The sequence below is a fragment of the Cricetulus griseus genome, chromosome 2 (assembly GCF_003668045.3).
Source record: "Cricetulus griseus strain 17A/GY chromosome 2, alternate assembly CriGri-PICRH-1.0, whole genome shotgun sequence".
NCBI classification, from domain to species: domain Eukaryota; kingdom Metazoa; phylum Chordata; class Mammalia; order Rodentia; family Cricetidae; genus Cricetulus; species Cricetulus griseus.
This window is the reverse complement of record NC_048595.1, coordinates 188,640,485-188,661,957: the sequence shown is the minus strand read 5'-3', so window position 1 is coordinate 188,661,957 and position 21,473 is coordinate 188,640,485. Positions and strand designations below refer to the sequence as shown.

Below are 21,473 nucleotides of genomic sequence, written 5' to 3'. Positions count from 1 at the left end.
CCTGGCACCATTTTTTTTTTTAAAAATTAGCTTCTCAATCATCATCTGGGAGGAAACCACTCTGAGCAACAACTTTGATCTCTTTGAACTAAATCGTTCACACTGACTTAAAAACAAACTTAAGCCCCACCTATTTGAAGAAAATAAGTTATACACACACACCCTCCCCTGGTCTCACAATTCTATCAGCTTCTACTTCCTCCCTTTTCTTTCCAAACTGTTCATATCAGGATTCTATGTTAGCTCCTGTCCAACTGCCCCATAAATCAGATTGTCTGGGTTTCATCTCTGCACTCCATTAAAACTGCTCTTAACACCCCAAAAACTGTCATGTCACTAAAACTGAGCATAGTCAATCTCTTTTTAAAGGAAAAAAAAGGGGGGGAAATAGGATATAGGAATGAATACTTTGCATTGGTATGGATTTTCATTTATTGATACAACTTTAAGGTCAATTTTGTGATATGTATATGTCTCCTCTTGTTTAGGTATTGTGTTTATACAGATCTTTTAAAATGAGATGCATAATTAAATACAGGTTATATAGTCACCTACAATAGTCAGAACTTATAATTAGGTTAGTTAGGTTTTCTAGATATACAGAGATGTATTTGAGATGGATAGGTATTCGTCAAGCCTTTCAAAGACCGACAGAATATACAGCACTTAAATGGTTTAGGGTTTTTCTTGGCAGTGAGACACAACTGTTCCTGGCACACCAATTACGTCAGAAAGGAGGATGGGCATCGAAGAAACTCGTTATGATGTTTGCTTTCAACATGGCAAGATTAGACATTTGAGTAAGAAACTGCTCTTGCCTGGACTATTTGTTGCTGTATAAACTGGATATGCAGGACCCACAAGAAAGTGACTGCTAAACTTACAAAACAAGACAGTACTGAAGGGTTCCTGTTGAAATGGAAAAGTGTGCCAGACACACTGTGGCCTATGGGCTAAAGATGGATGCCCCAATGTTACAGAGGAACTTTGGGTGACTGTCCAGGTAGCAAGATGTCTCTGTCCATTCTGGAGTTTATATATTATCCTTCTGTGGTCTTTGATAGAGTTGAAGACAGATAGTTATAGTTTTCTTCAGTTATTATAAAAGATAAGTTATCCTTTTTATTTAGACAGAAAAGAGGAGATGATGGGGAATGTACTTCTGTGTATGTTCATCTTATTGATTGTTGAATAAAGTACTGTTTGGCAAATGAGGTAGTAAGTTAGACAGGACTAGGAGCCAAGGAGGATTCTGGGAAATGTAGTAAAGAAGTGGTGATCCAGGCAGGAAGTGACAAGGCAGGGAGACTCCCTTTCCCCTTCACTCTTCCTCCTGCTCTCTGCTTTGAGCCACCATGCGATCCCAGGGATGAGGATGCTAGCGGAAGGTGTCCAATAAGATAAGTCTTATAAAATACATAGATTTATGATAATTAAGACTGAGATAGTCATTGGCCAAACAGCACTTGTACCAAAAATAAAAAAAATGATATTGCTCTGCTGTCAAGACACCTGATTCTCCTGGTTTTCCTTCTAGCCATCAGGCTGCACATTCAGTGTCCTTTATAGTGTATGCTCTCCCCTACATGAAGAACTTCAGTTTCTCAAAGCCCAATCTGAAACACTTTTTCTTTCTTTCTTTTCTTTTTTTTTTCCCCAGAGGTGAGGACCAAACACAGGCCCTTGTGCTTGCTAGGCACTTATCACTGAGCTAAATCCCCAACCACCTCTTTCTTTATTTCAATCTATGTTCTAATTCTGAATAATAATCGGCATAGCCTAACTTAACTTGCCATTTATCTGGAAATGACTGGCAGGTCTGAGCCACTCCCACTAACTCAAGAGATTCTAAATTATCAGTATCATTTAAACAAGGATAGTACAGAGAATATGAATGAAAACATTATGTACAAACAATTCTGTATCTAATTAATAGTTTAGGATTATCATAATGAACTGGCGGATATAGATGAAAAGAGACTGAATCTCAATGGAAATATACACTAATGAGGAAAAGAAAGGGGGAAAATGAATGTGTATGCCTATACGGTTGCACCCAAAGCAGGTGACCAAAACTTATTACAAGATCTTCAGTGGCACCAAAAGAATGGTCAGCCAAAAGCCACTCTAGCTAGTGACCAGGACAGGTAAGAAGAGTTAGAGGGAGTCAGTTTATTGTGCTACTTCTAGAACAAGTGATTGGAGTACTGTGACCTAAAACACTAGTGACTTAAGGCAGAGTCTAGGGGTCCCAGTGATGTAAGCAGACTGTGAACTCAGAATTCAGGGCTAAAATTAATTCATCCAGACAGTGTATTACAAATGAAGGAACAAAGATTCCCCCATTCGGGTTTACCCCAGATCTCTAAATACAAAGCTAAGATCATTCAAACTCCAATGCAAGTCAAGTATAGAGTATCCTGCTGCCTCAACTAACACAAAGTAAAAGATGGAAAAGAAACAAACAAAACAAATTTAATGTCAGAACAGAGATGGACACTTAGCTGTCCCTAAAAACCAAAGAGGTACCTAGGAAAGATTAGGAGCAGCAGAGAGATCTGAAATCAGAAGACCCTTAGTCTCATTCCAGTTTCTTCCTTTCTCAAGCTTAAGTTTCCAGAGTTTCAATTTATAATGCTATGAAATTATTAGTAATATGTATTTACACCTCCTCAAAATTTAAAGACCGAAATAAAATTTATGCAAAATTATTTTCTAACAAAGTAATACCTCCATAAAGTTGTCATTTCATTATAAATGAATGAAATTATAATGAATTTCATTATAAATGACTAAGATACAAATACAAGTATTAAATATAAACAAATCAATAATCACATAGAAGCACCAAATTTATACATGGAAAGATCAAATTAAACCTATAATGTGTATAAGACTTGAAGATTCTCCATGGTATTCAAAGGGAAGGCTATAAGGATTCCCAGGAGCTACAAATGATTGAGAAAACAAGAAATATTGCTCATCACATGTTGGAAATGTTTCCATTTCAGTAAAGGTAATTTTTAGTAATAACAACCTATATATTTTCTATACTTCTAAAAGAATTCTTTTCTTCATAGTTATTCTTGAAAACAAAAGTTATGGTTTTTATTTCCAAATAAAAAATTAATCTGAAAGGTTGAGGTTTTAAAAAATAAAATAGATACTCTATAATGAGTGTGTAATCAGAACATTGCATATCTTAGCAACACCAGAGCCAGGAGAGAATGTTATATATTAATAAGACAACCAAAGATATAAATAACATGAACACAGAATCATTCAAAGAATGAAAAGATGTTCCTAAAGATTTGAAAAAGATAGTTGGGAAAGAAATAAAAAAAAATTATTATTAGGTCCAAATAGGACCCCCTAAAAGGCCGTGTTCTAAACAGAGACATCTCTGACCAGGTTAAAGGGATTGCTATTGAGGAAATAGAAGCCTAAAGGTAGGTTCCTATTTATCAGAAAAACCACCACCACCCTTACCCACTTCCAAAGGTCAACTGCCTCAGGCAAGGGCATTGAGTTCCCAGTTAATCTGAACAGCCTGTATTAGCTCAAAGATCACAACCCTGCTGAGTGCTTGCTTTTCCACCATTTCACTGTTCTCTCTAACCCCCACCTCACTGCTGAGAGACAGCCTGGCAGTGTGATCCACTAGTAAACCTTTCTACCCACAGGGTGGTCCAGTTCGGTGATTTCATTGTGTTCTTGCTTACAATAACCAGCTTACATATAACATATATACATGTGAATATAGAGAATTCAGTACTATGATTTTTCTTCCTAATAATAAAAATACAAGGTAATCCAGGACATAAAATACATGTATAAATGATCTGTCTAGTCAGGGTAATCTGATTTTTTAATTGGCATTTAAGGTGCTAATATTATAAATGATACAGGCATGCATTCCAGCCAGCAGTCCATCTTCCAGCCACCCCTGCCACTATGCCAGCTTTTGTAGAAGCTATCCTGACCTTCTAGTCCAGGCCAACCATGTGATGAAAATATCAATGTGAGCTCTGTCAACAGCATAATGAATTGTGACTGGATTGAGAGATACTGTAAAACAGCTGGTGCTTTGAGATACAGTTTCAGTGAAGTCTACTGTGCAGTGTTCAAAGGGTCCCCACAACCTTTCCAAGATTCAGGGACTTGACATGGAAAAAAAATAAACAAACAAATAAAAATAAAACCCACAGTCAAAGTTATGACTAAGAATTATTAAAGCAAAAGAAACCAAAGTAAAAGCAACAAAAAGACCCACAAGGCCTGGTCCCCATGAAAGCACACATGAAATTTCTGGAGACCTCTCCCAGTGATAATAATAATAATAGCACAAGCCACAATTAAATCCTCCATCAGTGAATTGTAAGTGTGTGTAGTATTGGTTGCAGGGGAAGCATCCTAGAGATGCAGTGTCCACAGGTCTTGATGGAGGCCAATCATGTACACACCATCTGCCTCACACATACCACAATCTCAGAGTCCCCGAGGAAAACTGGTGCATGTCTGTTAGTTAGCACACTGTGAACTAGCAGTCAGAGCACAGTGCACCACTTATGTCAGGGGAAGCTCTGTGCATGTTTCTGAGCATTCTCAGTCCTGTTGTGTCACATGCTCTCTGCATACGCAGCAACGGGCGAACAGGTCGACTAACACAGTCATTGGAAAGAACAACATATGTGGCACAAAACAGCATTTCTTACACTCCTATAGAAAATTAAAAGCATTTCACAGTAACCAGCATCAAATTAAAAAGCAGTAAGTCATATTCTTTTTAAAATATGCACCACTACAGAAAACCTCAGAGCAAAATTAATGTTTGAAAATTAATTCTTAGTTGTAGTCTCCTAGGTAAACCTTGATATAAGCTATTTTCATACTACTAATAAAATATTACACAATTAATTTCTTTTTTTTCTCATGCAATAGTGAACTTTATTCTAAACATCAGACAATTTAAGAGTTAAGAGGGGTCACATGAGTAAGATATCCAATCACCAGGGCAAGCCACATGTAGCAGGCAAGGCTCACGTAGCAGACAGGCAGCACGTGTCTTTTTTTGGAAAACATGTTTTTCCATACAGGCATATAAACAAATAACGATAGGCAGTTGTAATGAATAATCTGAAGTAAACTCACTCCTATCTGCTATACCTTGGAGGAGCATGAAAGCACAATCCAAGAACAATTTTGTATTTTTTAAGAAACTGAGGTCACCTGGACACATGGGGAAGGGCCTAGGCCAGGCCCAGGATGATGTGGTAGACTTTGAGGAGCCCCTTTTGAGGGCCTTACACTGCCTGGAGAGTGGAGCAGGGATGGCTAGGGGCAGGTGGGATGTTGGGGAGGGAGAGGGAGAGGGAGAAGGGATTGACATCTGAAGCAAGCTTGTTCCTAATTTGAACTAATAAAATAAAATAAAAATTAAAAGAAAAAAAAAAAGAAAAACACACACAAAAAAAAAAGAAAGAAACTGAGGTCACAAGACTCCTGTCTTGGTTTCTTAGAGTTCTTTCACAAGCACTCAGAATTCTCCTCACATGACCATTCTTGGACCATATTCCTATATTCATTAATACTCTGGATGAACAAAATCGCATATATATGAGCCAATCTTAGCCAGTATGCCTTCTATCTTTCATGTGGATAACAATATCCACTCTGAAAGTTTGTCTTCCTTAATCATGTAAAGCCCCTATGAAAATGGGCTGGTCCAGCTCCTGATATGGGTGCACACCTCATCTAATTTGACTTACAGATCAGTGAATAACTGGATGTCAAGGAGTTCTTAGACTGATGAATTGCCAAGTGGAATCCTGCAGTTATCATATGGGTTTCTCTCTCTATCCAACACACCATCCATTTAGTACCAGACTTAGAAAAGAACTATACATACACGAATCCTTTCTATGGAACAGGCTAAGCACATGATCACGAATCTGCCTGGTCTTGGCACCATAGATGATGGGATTAATCATAGGTGGGAAAAGAAGATAGAAAATTGTAAGAAGTATGTGGACATGAGGAGCAGCTCGACGAGCTACACAATGCATGACTGAGGAGATGACTACAGGTTACACAATTAATTTCGTAACAGCCAGTCTTTTCCACACACCTGCCATCAAGATGCTCAGCCTACCAGGCCCACAGCAATAAATCCAGGCAACCAAGGACCTGGAATAAATCTTTTTGCCCTTGTTTAGGTCAGGTGTTTTGTGACTGAAACACAAAAGCAACACAGTGAACAATAAATTAATATAAATTAAATGACTGTAGAAAACACAATTACAAAACAAAATATAATTGTAATTACCCAAATGATGCTATATAACATAAAAATAATTTAATGATTATAAATTTAATGAAATTAAAATAACACAACCAACATAAACTGCCAATTGGACTGTTAATACAGATTTTTTTCTTATTTTCTTAAAGAGCATTTAAAAGGTAGAGCCAAGCCCAGATTAAATGTCTTCAAGTTTAACTTCTATTATCCCAACCCCATTCCCGCCATTTTCTTTCAAAGTACCACATTCCACTCTCTGGCCCCGTAAGCTTGTAACAATACCATAATGCAAAATGCATTTAGTATAATATCAAAAGTCCCCATAGTCTATCACAGTCTCTACTATGTCTGAAAGTCCAAATTCAAAGTCTCTTCTGGGATTCATGAAATCTCTTAACTGTAATCCCCTATAAAATAAAAGTCAAAAAGCAGACCACATACTTCCTACATATAATGGCACATTACAATTCCAAAACTTAGGGAAGGGAGTATAGTGAGGAAATACTGGACCAAAGAAAGAATTGAAAACCAACTGAGAAAACTACAAACTGAATCTCCATGTCTGATGTCAAAACACTCTCCAGATCTCCAACTCCTTTTGGCTTTGTAGACTGCAACATACTTCTTTCTCTTGGGTTGATTTCACTTCCTGTTAGCAGCTTTCCTTGGCAGATATCCCATACCTCTGACATGTGAACATCTTGGGGTCTCCAAGGCAATCCAGGCTTCAACTTCACAGCTTCATACAATGGCCTCTCTCTAGGTCTCTATCCAGAGACACCCCTGACATATCCCTGGTCTCAGCAGCTTTCCTTAGTGTGGAGGCAAATTCTATAACCCCTTTCTTCTATCCTTAACTCTAAACCCAAAACCACATGGCCAAAGCTGCCATGTTCTTCTGTTTGCTGGGGCTGAAACATGGCACGCCATGTTCAATTACATCTTCACCAGCTTTCTGTTTTCAATGGATTCCTTTGCTGACTATGCTTGGCTTTCCTTGAATTTGCTCTGCAGACCAGGGTGACCTTAAACTCAGAGACCCATCAGTCTCTGCCTTCCAAGTGCTGGTATTAAAGGCATGCACCACCACACCTGGCTTTAAGTTTTTCTTTAATTCCTTTTTACAAATTGGAAACTTGTGGGATCTTGCCCTGAGATCACTAGCTTCAATCCATTTCTTAATCTGTTTATCTCCTTGAACACAGGTAGCTCCATTCCACTTCCTGGTGTTCAGCTTGCTCCTTTTCATTATAAATCTCCATTACAGTAACAACTAATAACCTCACTTCAGAGTCTGTCTATACTAGGCTGGTGATATGAGTGAGGAGACCTGAAGGCCCAAGAGCAGGAGTACTGGCCATACTCCTTGCTGCATGCTACATTGGGTGAGCTAGCCCAGGCAGTGCTGGAGAGCTCATCTGGGTAGGGAAGATGAGGAAAAGCTAGCGAGCTTACCAACCCAGATACCACCCAGGTCCAGAACCAGGGCTATGAATTGGCCCACCTCTACATGTACCCAATCTATGAACTGTTGGAGGATGTGTAGGGGACAAACCTACGAATCCAAAACATGTATCTCCATGACACAGGGCAACAACAGGATATCCAGTAGGAGCCCCCAGTGAGAGCCCATTATCAGTGGTATAGCAGCCAGACCAGTGACCACTTGCAAATAAAAATAAAGGAATAAAGGGTAAACTCTGTCTCAACGGACCACACCTCCAAAATAAGATTCTTGGTTTTTTTGTTTGTTTTTATTTTTGTTTTGTTTTCTTTTTCTTTGTTTTGTTTGAGTTTGGGGTTTTCTTTTAAATTGGTTGTTTAGGGGGGAGGATGCAAGGGCAGAGGAGGATAAGGAGGATAAGGGGATGAGGAGATAAGTGGGATTTGAATGCATGATGTGAAATCCACAAAGAATCAAAACAAAAAAGTTAAAGAAAAAAGGAACAAAAGCTGCTGTCTGGGACTCTATTACTTGCTTCCAGGACCCTTTCCTTCTACTCATTTACCTTGTCCCAACATTAATACAAGAGGAGGTGCCTAGTGTCACTACAATCTGATATGCCATGGCTGGCTGATATTCATGGGAGGCCTGCCTTTTTCTGAAGAGAAACAGAGGAGGAGTGGATTGGAGGGGGGGGGGGATAGGAGGAATGAGAGGAGAGGAGGGGAGGGACGGGAAACAGTACTCAGGATGTAAACACAAAAGTAAAAACATAAATACACACACACACACACACACACACACACACACACACACACACACACACACCAAAAAAAAAAATCCAAGCAGGGCAGTGTTAGCATACACCTTTAATCCCAGCATTCTTGCATGCAGAGGCAGGCCAATCTCTATGAGTATGAGGACAGCCTGAACTACAGAGCTAGTTCTAGGACAGCCAAGACTATACAAAGAAACTCAAAGACTCAAAACAAAACAAAACAAAAACAAAAACAAAAAGAATCCAGAAAAGTGCTAAAAAATATATCACAGGGACACCTGACACCAGGGGTCTGCTCACCAGAAACGAACTCGGCAGCAAGATCCAACACCCAGAAAACTGCCAAGGTCCAGGTAACAGTTCCGCCTCCATCCACTGACCCAGGGGCTGTTTCCGGTTCTGCTTCTGCAGCCCTGCTCAGGGACACCTGATGGGGGGGGAGGGGGGGTTTGCTCACGGGATCCAAACTCGGAGGCGGGATCCAACACACCCAGAGACTGCCAAGGCCCAGGTAACAGTCCCACCCCCATCCACAAGAAGAGGACAGAAATCAGAGAATTGGAACTGTTTGCATCGGCCAGAGGGGAACCTTGGTCCCAAAACCTCCAGGACAGGAAGAGACTCCTGCTACATCCACCAGAAGAAAGGATGAGAAAAGGACAATGTAAAAGCACATTAAACAACAGAAAACCCAATATGACACCACTGGAGACTAGGAACCACACACCAGCAAGACCTGAACATCACAATGCAGATGAAGCAGAAGAGAATGACCTTAAAAACATCTTCAGGAAAATGATAGAGGACCTCAAAGAGGAAATGAGAAAATCGCTTAAAGAAATGGAAGAAAAAAACAAACCAAAAAAATACAAGATATCAACAAATCTCTCAGGGAAACAGTTCAAGACCTAAAAACTGAAATAGAGACAATCAAGAAAGCACAATCTGAGGGAATGCTGGAAATAGAAAAGCTGGGTAAATGATCGGAACTACAGATGCAAGCATAACCAACAGAATACAAGAGATGGAAGAGCGAATCTCAGGAATTGAAGATATACGAGGAGAAATAGACTCATCAGCCAAAGAAAATCTTAAGTCCAACAGATTCCTAACACAAAATATCCAGGAAATATGGGATACCGTGAAAAGACCAAACCTAAGAATAACAGGTATAGAAGGAGGTGAAGAAATCCAACTCAAAGGCGCAGAAAACATATTCAACAAAATCATAGAAGAAAACTTTCCCAACCTAAAGGACATGCCAATGAAAGTACAAGAAGCCTACAGAACACCAAATAGACTGAACCAAAAAAATGTCTCCTCGACACATAATAATCAAAACACCAAACATACAGAATAAAGAAAGAATTTTAAGAGCAGCAAAGGAAAAAGGTCAAGTAACATATAAAGGAAAACCTATCAAAATTACACCTGACTTTTCCATGGAAACTCTGAAAGCCAGAAGGTCCTGGATAGATATTCTACCTACACTAAGAGACCACGGATGCTAGCCCAGACTACTATGCCTAGCAAAGCTTTCAATCAATTTAAATGGAGAAAACAAGATATTCCATGACAAAACCATATTCAAACAATACATATCACCAATCCAGCCCTACAGACAGTTCTGGAAGGAAAACTGCTACCCAAGGAAATTAACTACAACCAGAAAAGTATAGGCAATAAATAATCCCACTTTACCAAAAGCCAAAAGGAAAAAGGGATAGAATCACAAACATAATTTTGCCACCATTACCAAATCAGAAACAAACAAGAATGAACAATTAATGGTCATTAATATCCGTCAATATTAATGGTCTTAAATTGCCATAAAAAGACACAGATTAGCACAATGGATAAGAAGACAGAATGCATCCTACTGCTACATACAAGAAACACACCTCAACTTTAAAGACAGACAGTACCTAAGAATTAAAGGTTGGGGAAAGATTTTCCAATCAAATGGACCCAAGAAACAAGCGGGGATAGCAATCCTAATATCCAACAAATTGGAATTTAAACTAAAATCAATCAAAAGAGATGAAGGCGGTCACTTCCTACTCATCACAAGAGAAATCCATCAGGATGAAGTCTCAATTCTGAACATTTATGCCCCAAATACAAAGGCATCCACATTTGTAAAAGAAACATTACTAAAACTCAAATCACACATAAAACCTCATACACTTATAGTGGGAGACTTCAACACCCCACTCTCACCATTAGACAGTAACACCAGACAGAAACTTAACAAATAAACAAAGGAATTAATAGAAGTTATGGCCCAATTGGGCTTAACAGATATCTATAGAACATTCCATCCAAATACAAAACAATTTACCTTCTTCTCAGCACCACATGGCACCTTCTCTAAAATCCACCACATACTTGGAAACATAGCAAACCTCAACAGGTACAAAAAAAATGAAGTAAGTCCCTATATCTTATCAGACCACCATGCTTTAAAGTTTGAATTCAACAACAACACAAACTACAGAAAACCTACAAACTTATGGAAATTAAGTAACACCCAATTGCACAAGTCCTGGGTCAAGGAAGAAATAAAAAAAGAAATTAAAGATTTCCTAGAATTCAATGAGAATACGGACACAACATACCCAAACTTATGGGACACTTTGAAAGCAGTGCTAAGAGGAAAGTTCATAGTGCTAAGTGCCCACATGAAGAAACAGGAGAATAATCACACTAGAGAATTAACAGCACACCTGAAAGCTTTAGAACACAAGGAAGCCAATACACCCTGGAGGAGCAGATGTCAGGAAATAATCAAATTGAAATCAATAAAGTGGAAACTAGGAGAACAATACAAAGAATCAATATAATGAAGAGTTAGTTCCTCCAGAAAAATCAACAAGATAGACAAACCTTTATCCAAACTTACCAAACAGCAGAGTGCACATTTAAATTAATAAAATCAGAACTGAAAAGGGGGACATAAAAACAGACACTGAAGAAACCCAGAGGATCATCTGGTCATATTTTGAAAACCTGTATTCCTCAAAATTCAAAAATCTAAAGGAAATGGACAATTTTCTGGACAGATTCCACTTACCAAAATTAAATCAAGAACAGATAAGCAACTTAAATAGACCAATAAACCCTAATGAAATAGAAGCAGTCATCAGAAGTCTCACAACCAAAAAAAGCCCAGGGCCAGATGGCTTCAGAGCAGAATTCTACCAGAAATTCAAGGAACAGCTAATACCAATTCTCCTCAAAGTATTCCACACAATAGAAGCAGAAGGGTCATTACCAACTCTTTTTATGAGGCTTCAATAACCTTGATACCCAAGCCACACAAAGACACAACTAAGAAAGAGAACTACAGACCAATATCGCTCATGAATATTGATGCAAAAAAACTTAATAAAATACTGGCAAATCCAAGAACATATCGGAGAAATCATCCACTATGATCAAATAGGCTTCATCCTAGGGATGCAAGGATGGTTCAACATATGAAAATCTATCAATGTAATCCACCATATAAAGAGACTGAGGGAAAAAAAATCACATGATCATCTCACTAGATGCCGAAAAAGCCTTTGACAAAACCCAACACCCCTTCATGATAGGTCTTGGAGAAATCACGGATAACAGGAACATATCTTAACATAACAAAAGCAATACATAGCAAGCCGACAGCCAACATCAAATTAAATGGAGAGAAACTCAATGCAATTCCTCTAAAATGGGAGACAAGACAAGGCTGTCCACTCTCTCCATATCTCTTCAATATTGTACTTGAAGTAGTTCTAACTAGAACAATAAGACAACAAAAGGAGATCAAGGAGATACAAATTGGAAAGGAAGAAGTCAAACTTTCATTATTTGCATATGATACGATAGTCTACATAAGTGACCAGAAAAACTCTACAAGGGAACTCCTATAGCTGATAAACACCTTCATCAAAGTGGCAGGATACAAGATTAACTCAAAAAAAAAAAAAATCTGTAACCCAACTATATACTGATGACACACTGGTGGAGAAAGAAATCAGAGAAGCATCACCCTTTACAATTGCCACAAACAAGATAAAATACCTTGGGGTAACACTAGCCAAAAAAGTGAAAGACCTGTAGTACTGTAAGAATTTTAAGTCTCTAAAGAAAGAAATTAAAGAAGATACCACAAAATAGAAAGATCTCCCATGCTCTTGGATAGGTAGGATCAACATTGTAAAAATGGCAATCTTGCCAAAAGCAATCTACAGATTCAATGCAATCCCCATCAAAATCCCAACACAATTCTTCACAGACCTTGAAAGAACAATTCTCAACTTTATATGGAAAAATCGAAAGTCCCAGGATAGCCAAAACAACCCTGTACAATAAAAGAACTTCTGGAGGCATCACCATCCCTGACTTCAAGCTCTATTACAGAGCTATAGTCCTGAAAACAGCTTGGTATTGGCACAAAAATAGACAGGTAGACCAATGGAATAGAGTTGAAAACCCTGATATTAACCCACACATCTAGGACCACGTCAGTTTTTACAAACAAGCTAAATTTATATGATGGAATAAAGAAAGCATCTTCAACAAATGGTGCTGGCATAACTGAATGCTGGCATGTAGAAGCCTGCAGATAGATCCAAGTCTATCGCCATGCACAAAACTTAAGTCCAAATAGATCAAAGACCTCAACATAAATCCAGCCACACTGAACCTATTAGAAGCCAAAGGGGGAAATACCCTTGAATTAATTGGTACAGAAGCCCACTTCTTGAACATAACACCAGTAGCACAGACACTGAGATCAACAATTGATAAATGGGACCTCCTGAAACTGAGAAGCTTCTATAAGGCAAAGGACACAGTCAGCAAGACAAAACAGCAGCCCACAGACTGGGAAAAAAATATTCACCCACCCCACATCTGACAGAGGGCTGATCTCCAAAATATACAAAGAACTCAAGAAGCTAGTCTCCAAAACACCAAATAATCCAATTAAAATGTGGCATACAGAACTAAATAGACAAATCTCAATAGAGGAATCTAAAATGGCTGAAAGACACCTAACAAAGTGTTCAACATCCTTAGCCATCAGGGAAATGCAAATCAAAACAACTCTGAGAGACCATCTTACTCCTGTCAGAATGGCTAAAATCAAAAACACCAATGACAGTTTATCCTGGAGAGAATGTGGAGAAAGGGAAACACTCCTCCACTGCTGGTGGGAGTGACAACTTGTACAGTCAATTTGGAAATCAGTATGGCAACTCCTCAAGAAAATGGGAATCAGTCTACCACAAGATCCAGCAATTCCACTCCTAGGCATATACCCAAAAGAAGCCCATTCATACAGCAAGGACATCTGTTCAACAATGTTCATAGCAGCACTATTGGTAATAGCCAGAACCTGAAGCAGCCTAGATGCCCCTCATTTAAAGAATGGATAGAGAAAATGTGGTACATTTACACAATGGATTACTACTCAGCAGGAAAAAAAAAAAAAAAAAAAACAGAATCTTGAAATTTGCAGGAAAATGGATGGAACTAGAAGAAACCATTCTGGGTGAGGTAACCCAATCACAAAACGACAAACATGGTATGTACTCACTCATATGTGTATTTTAGACATAGAGTAAAGGATTACCAGCCTACAATCCACACTGCCAGAAAAGCTAGTAAACAAGAGAGACATACATGGTCCCCTGGAGAAGGGGAAAGGGTCAAGATCTCCTGAGCAAATTGGGAGCACGGAAAGAAGGGGGAGGGAGCTAGGAGAATAAGAAGGGGAGAAGAGGAAGGGAGAGGAAGACATGAGCAAGCAGAAAGGTTGAGTTGGAGGAAGAATTGCAAAAAACAAGAATGGAGATACCATAATAGAGGGAGACATTTTAGGGTTACAGAGAAATCAGGTACAAGGGAAATGTCTGGACATCTACAAAGATGACACCAGCTAACAATCTAAGCAACAAAGGAGAGGCTACCTTAAATGCCCTAACCCTGATAATTAGATTGCCACCCAATAGCCCTCATTCGGCAGCTGGTGGATGTAGAAGCAGACACCCACAACTATTCACTGAACTGAAGTGGAATCCAGTTGCAGAGAAGGATGAGTGATGAGCAAAGGGGTCCAGACCAGGCTGGTGAAACCCACAGAAACAGCTAACTTCGGGGAGGTCTTGGTCCCCAGACTGATAGCTGGGATACCAGCATGGGACTTATCCAGACCCCAGGAACATGGGTTTCAGTGAGGAAACCTACGGGACCTCCTGTAGTAGTTCTTCCTAGGATAGGTGCAGACTTTGGGAGCCCATTCCACATAGAGGGATACTCCCTGAGCCAAGACACATGGGGGTGGGCCTAGGCCCTATCCCAAAGGACAAGATATACTCCAATGATACCCTATGTAAGGCCTCACCCTCCGGGGGAGCAGAAAGGATATATGATAGGTAGGGTTTTAGTCAAGGAGAGAAGGGTTGTAGGGGACGAGGGGAGGGAGAGGGAACCGGGATTGACATGTAAAACAATCTTCTTTCTATTCAAAGAAAAAATAAATAAATACAGAAGAAAACAAATGTCACAGGATAACTGAGGAAGGTTCCTCCCAGGAAGCCAGCCATAGCTCCATATTAGTAAATATTCATGTAATTAACACCCCCAAACATCATTCATACCCACAATATAAATGATCTAAAGGTAATGTGCAGAAATGCCAATTTTAAACATTACTATCACTTTCCATTATTTACACTCATACATCCTTTAAAATCAGAAATAAAGCTGGGCATTGGTGGCGCATGCCTTTAATCCCAGCACTTGGGAGGCAGAGGCAGGTGGATCTCTGAGTTTGAGGCCGGCCTGGTCTCCAGAAAGAGTGCCAGGACAGGCTCCAAAGCTATACAGAGAAACCCTGTCTCGAAAAACCAAAAAAAAAAAAAAAATAAATAAAAATCAGAAGTAAAATAGACATGACTTAAGTTCATGACTGTCATATTGTTAAGTAGCAGGCAGTAAAAAAGGTTCACACTTTAATTTGCAATATACTACTATTTTAAGAAAAGAAAGTAATTCCACCTACATGGGAAAACCTACTATTATTCTGCCAAATGGACATAACATTAAAATAATTCCTAACTTATTGCTATACCCATACATAGGTACATCTTTCAACACTCATCACAGAAGCCTCTTACAGTAGAAGACAATCAAAACCAAGACCCACAACAGCTCAACATGCAAAGAACAAGAGTGAGGAACACTACTACAACCACACCATAAGTAGCTTCAGGAAATAAAATGTAAGTGAATACATCCCTCTAGAAGGGCTCACAGGAAACAAAACAAAGAGAGTTGAAAGAAAAAGTTAAAATGTAAGATAAATTTACTCCACAGATACTCAAAACATCTCCAAAAAGAATATGACACAAGTACCTACCACAGCCTATCTCCAACCGCCCAATTCCCTCATACTGGAAGCCAAAAATTGCTGAGATAGCTGGAATGTCTAAGAAAGAATTCATAGTCCTACTCAAAAACAAACAAAACAATATAATGACCACATTGAAGATTCAAACAAAAACATTCACAAACTAAAGAAATCTACCCAAAATCTTGATGAAACCATCTTCAAATTGAATGAAATAGCAAATTAGAGTTAAAAAGATCAAAATGTGGAAGAAAAATTCCATTGAGAAAACTGAAACAATGAAAACGAACCAAACAGAAATGCCGGCAATGAAAGAAATGGTAAATCAAATAAAAACTACATCAGAAAGCACCAACAGAAAAGACTATGCAGAATCAACTTTAAGGGTGGGAAACAAAGCTGGGAAAATAATACAATCATGTATGTGGTGGGGGAAGTATATACTCTTGAATGTATTCCAGACTTTTTGGAAATATTGGCTGTTTTAACTAATTTTGCTCATGTATGTATGGAATATACATATATATGTATACACACACACACACACACACACACACATATATATATATATATATATATATATATATATACATACACATTCATACATGAGCAATATTACTTATAACAACCAATATTTCCAGGAAGTCTGGTATATATTCAAGAGTCCAGACCTAAGAATTTGTGGGATAAAAGAAGGAACAGAGGTAAAGTTTAAAGAAATACACAGCCTATTTAATGAAATTATGGCAGAAAAATTGCAAAATCTAGAGAAAAAAGTACACATCAAAATATAGAAGAACCACAAATAGACATAACTGGAACTTTCCATGATATATCATAATCAAGATGTTAAAAATACAAAGAAACAATGCTAAACACAGTATGAGAAAACTGTCAAGTCACATACAAAGGCAATAATACCACAATAACCAGACCTTACATCAGCAATTCTAAAAGGCCAGAAAACAGGAAGTGAAATATTTCCACATCAGAAAGCAAATTAGCTATGAACCAAAAAGGCTATACCCAGTAGTATTATGTTTAAAAGTTGAGCAAGATACACGCAAAGCCACAACAGAGAAAATTCTCCAAAGAATACTACTATACAGGGAAGAAGAAAGACAGTTTCCTTCATATATAGGTACAGTGAAATATGAGTCAGCCATGAAGAAGAATGAAGCCCTGTCTTATGAGGGAACATGATGAACCTTGACAACACCATCCTGGGTAAAACAGCCAGTCACACATCATACCCTATGACTACACTCCTGTGAAACATGAAAAAAGTTTATCACAGAATCAGAGGTAAAATAATGATGGGCAAAGGCTGGAGGGTGGGTGGCAAAGAAAGGAAGGGAAGAAGGCCAACAAAGTTAGAGTGAGAAGGAAGGAGTAAGTTCTCATGCTTTGTCACACAGCACAGTGGCTCTAGTCAACAACAGCCAATTAGCAAAATCGCTGGAAAAGAAATCTGGATGATATTCTCACCATGAAGAAACAACAACTGCTTAAGGAAACATTCTTAATACCAAAAGATAATGAATACTTGAGGTACTGACACCCAACACACTAATTTGACCAGTAAGCAATGAATACATGCCCTAGAGAATCGTAGGTACTCCATGAACATGTGCAAGTATTATGTCAATGAAAAATACAACTGAAAAACTCATCAAGATAAAGTTACTGAAGTGAAAACAAAATATAACAGCAATTATAAACAATATAAAAGCTATTAAAAGCTTATAAAGTAGGGAAATCTTGTGAGAAAAAAGTATGTCTGTGTATGTGTGTCTGTGTGTCTATGTGGGTGTGTCTTTGTGTATTTGTGTGTGGATCTGAGTGTGTTTTATTAAAGCAAGAAAGAACACACTGAGGACAAGGTAATTGTTAACAATTTATACTACTCACTTGGAGGAGAGAATCCCCTGGAGAAATATAGAAAGAAAAGCCAAATGTAAATAGTAAGCTTCAAGTCTCCACAGAAGAGTTTGAAGGGATTAAAAAGCTACCTTTTTTAAGTGACCAGAGCAGACGGCTTTAGCAATGCATTCCATGTGATTTTTATGGAGGATCTAATTATATAGTTAACTATTCTAGGCAGCAGAGAAATATTTCTTCAATTTACCCTGTGAAATTGGAAGTCTCCAAACTTCCTGGGAAAAATAGGGAAACCATGTGCTTTATAGTTCAATACATTATACAAAATCCAACCTCCAGCTGAATTAAAAATGTTAACAGTCAGGAAAGTTGACTGAAAAAAAAAATGGTTCAAACCTATGATTAAAACAAATTATATCAAATCTAGGGAGATGGCTCAGAAGGTAAGGGCACTTGCCCAGCAAGCCTGACAACCTGAGTTCAATTCCCAGAACCCACAAGCTGTACACACACACACACACTGTTTTAAAAACAAAAAGCTTTTAACATGAAAAATGAAGGATGAACCATATGATAATGATTACCCTAAGGGTACCTTGCAAAATGCTTAACCATTACTAATAAGAAGTAACTAAGTAAATATAACATTTCTTAACAAATCATTTATACACATAAAAAGGGATAACATATTGAAATTGTCTCTATATACAAATGTAAGTATATGTACTCACAAAATAGGTATATATAAGTGCATACACATAAATACCACTTAATTCATATTATTAGAGTATATGGTGAATATATATTAGAGTATATTAGCATATAGAATATATTCACCAAAAGCCTAAATAGCATGTAATTATACAATTGTACTTATTCTTTGTTAAAGTATTAGTTTACCTGTTTGGGAAGTCGGAACAAGGAATTCTTATAGAAAATGTCCTTAGCCTGGCTCCATGTACCATCAATGAGGATGATTGTGGAAGGATAAACAGGAGAATCTAATATAAATTCTTCCAAATTAGTAGCTTCAGCCCCTGGATATAATATTAATGTACCAGAGTCCCGGCAAACAGTTGAAAGTTCAATATCTCTAAAACAATAATTTTTAAGATATCTTTATTAGGTGTGGCCAATGACATAATTTTTAACCCTCCCAAAGAAACCTCTATATAGGAAGGAACTACTCCCAGCTGCCTGTCAGTCAGCTAGCTCACTTACCGCTCTTCACTGAAGCGGCGGCCAATCTTGACTGTGCACTTGTCAGGGGGCAGGCAAGCTGCTAGCAGAGGGACTGTGCGCAACACTTTGCTTTCCTTTAATTAAAAATTAAAACATGAAGTTATTACCCATGTAAACACTTTTAAAACTTTTCTGGAACTGACTGATAAAGTGCTTGCTCATCAGGTAAGGAACCTGAATGTCAACAGCAGCATTACAGAAAGAAACACTTTTCTGAGAAACATTTGGTTTCTAAATTTATATATTTTTACAAGTCTTTTACTCAAGACCAGACTTTAAGAAGCAATAACATTTCTCTAATTTATCAGTATTAAGCATAACACATGCATACTTTCTAAACTTATTTAGATATATTTACAGACTAATGATTACAATTAGAAATTATAATGGAAAAATACTTAGTAGATATATATGCAAATGCCAAAATGAAACCCATTGTTGTGTATAATTAATAAATATTAGTAATAAAATAAATGAATTATAAATACATGCAAATCTGTGTTAAACTGAATAATTTATTCGGATAAGCTTTTTATTTCAACAGTAATTATATTTTGAACATGTCAGCTTGCAGATGATAGCGTACATCTCTATACCAAAAAAGCATCAACATGCGACAAATATAAAACAAGGGACATGTCAAAATGATAGCCACAAACTTAAGAGACTTACTAATGGCCGAATGGAACAATTCAAGGAACAAAATAAATACTAGACTCTAGTCCAAAATACAAAAGTCTCTACAATGATACCTGAGAATTATTAAATAACTAATGATAGAAGGAGAACTAGCTTTCTTACACAATGTTAAATCCCTGGTGAAAACACTGCCTGCTCCAGAAAGCTTACATTCTCCTCCCATGGAAGTGGCTGCACTTTCAGAATTCAAAAGACCCAAGCACAAAGCTGACCTCCATCAGTGGCTTTCTTCAGCATCCTAGCTTTCTCTGCTAAGAACAAGCTTTCTTGTTACCACGACTCTCTCCTTAGTCCTATGGAGGCAAGCAGTTAGCCACCATGCCTTAGGTGGGGCTAGGGACATTTTCCAGTGTTTCATACAATTTTCCTCCCTCCTTTTCACCATGGAGACCTTTGTTTCCAAACTTTTGTTAAAGTAATACATTTATATATGTCAAATTAAATAGTCACAAAGATTTAAAATGCTATAATTTTCTCAGGTGTACTCCCCAGTACCACTTGCGAGAAGCGATCACTTTAACTCTTAGCCTTTTCTCCTAAGAATTATTTTCATATTTTCTGTAATTGTGTTACAATTTTATTTTTCAAGTTTACCAATGAAGAGACTGAAGCGCACAGAGATGTATTAACTTGCACAGGGATATAGACTATACACAGCTAGTAACTATCTGAAACTCTCGCTGGAACCTTGACTCTTTGCAAGTGCAGCTTCTCATAACAAGATAACATTCTGAACTCTCATCTTGCAGCTTACTCTCATATCTGATAATTGTTATAGAAAATCAATAAACTGTATATATCATTATGGCTAAATACCCACTGTTCACAAGGCCATGCAATTCAGCATAATGCTTCTTCATTTTAAAGCTTTGTTTTTAATTTTTGAGATCATTTCTTGTTTTGTTTTGGGGAGGATTTGAGACAGGGTTTCTCTGTGGCTTTGGAGGCTGTCCTGGAACCAGCTCTTGTAGACCAGGTTGGTCTCAAACTCACAAGAGATCCTCCTGCCTCTGCCTCCCAAGTGCTGGGATTAAAGGAGTGTGCCACCACCCCCTGGCTTCACATCTTGTTTTTAAGCAACTTTCTATACTCTTGAACCTACTCTTTCAAATGGCCAGCACATCACCTCCATGCAATCCTCTCTACCACATCTCTTTCTCCACATCTCCCACCTGGAACCCATCCAGATGCTTTTCAATCTCATGTTTACGGGAGAACCATGAAATTGTTAAATCTGTCTATGCAAAATAGTGTGCTAAAGTTACATATGAGAGGCCTAAAATTAATGAACTAGATGAAGACCAGAATGCTCCTTTGCTGATAGGGAAAATCAACTTGGATGTACTTGTCTATTCATAAAATACATCCATAGCGGACACAGTTTTAAATGGGTCATCTAAATTGAGGATTAATTGTGGTTTTTAAATTATAAAAATCACCACAAATCAATTTTTTAAACTACATTTTAAAAGCTATCTAACACCCTAGGACAATGTAACAATGAAAAAGTACTATATTTGCACCATAATATAGAAACAATATTCACCAAAATGCAGGTTTTAAACTTCTATGGCGATAGCACTATTTTTTTCTGTAGTGTAAGTTGTACAGTATTGCAATTTTAACTGTAGTAAAATAATTCAGTGACAAAGTTGCCAGAATCATAAGAGCCTGCTGTCAAGTCTGGAAAAGGAGCTGTAAACAAATAGCTTGCAATCAAGAAATAGTA

The 21,473-nt window shown here is 37.9% G+C and overlaps 1 protein-coding gene across 2 annotated transcripts in view; it reads right to left on the bottom strand.

The window, feature by feature from the left end:
• The window catches only part of Dtwd2 (DTW domain containing 2), a 55,460-nt gene that overhangs the window by 12,542 nt on the left and 21,445 nt on the right, over window positions 1-21,473 (bottom strand). Inside the window, exons 3-4 of one of the 2 annotated variants that reach the window (XM_027400877.2) lie at window positions 19,025-19,119; window positions 18,704-18,896 (exon numbers count right to left, since the gene is read on the bottom strand). The exons of the other annotated variant lie outside the window; for it this stretch is intronic. Of the exons in view, the coding sequence (XP_027256678.1) occupies window positions 18,704-18,896; window positions 19,025-19,119 (288 nt within the window). The remainder of the gene's footprint in view (window positions 1-18,703; window positions 18,897-19,024; window positions 19,120-21,473) is intronic. 2 annotated transcript variants of the gene reach the window in all.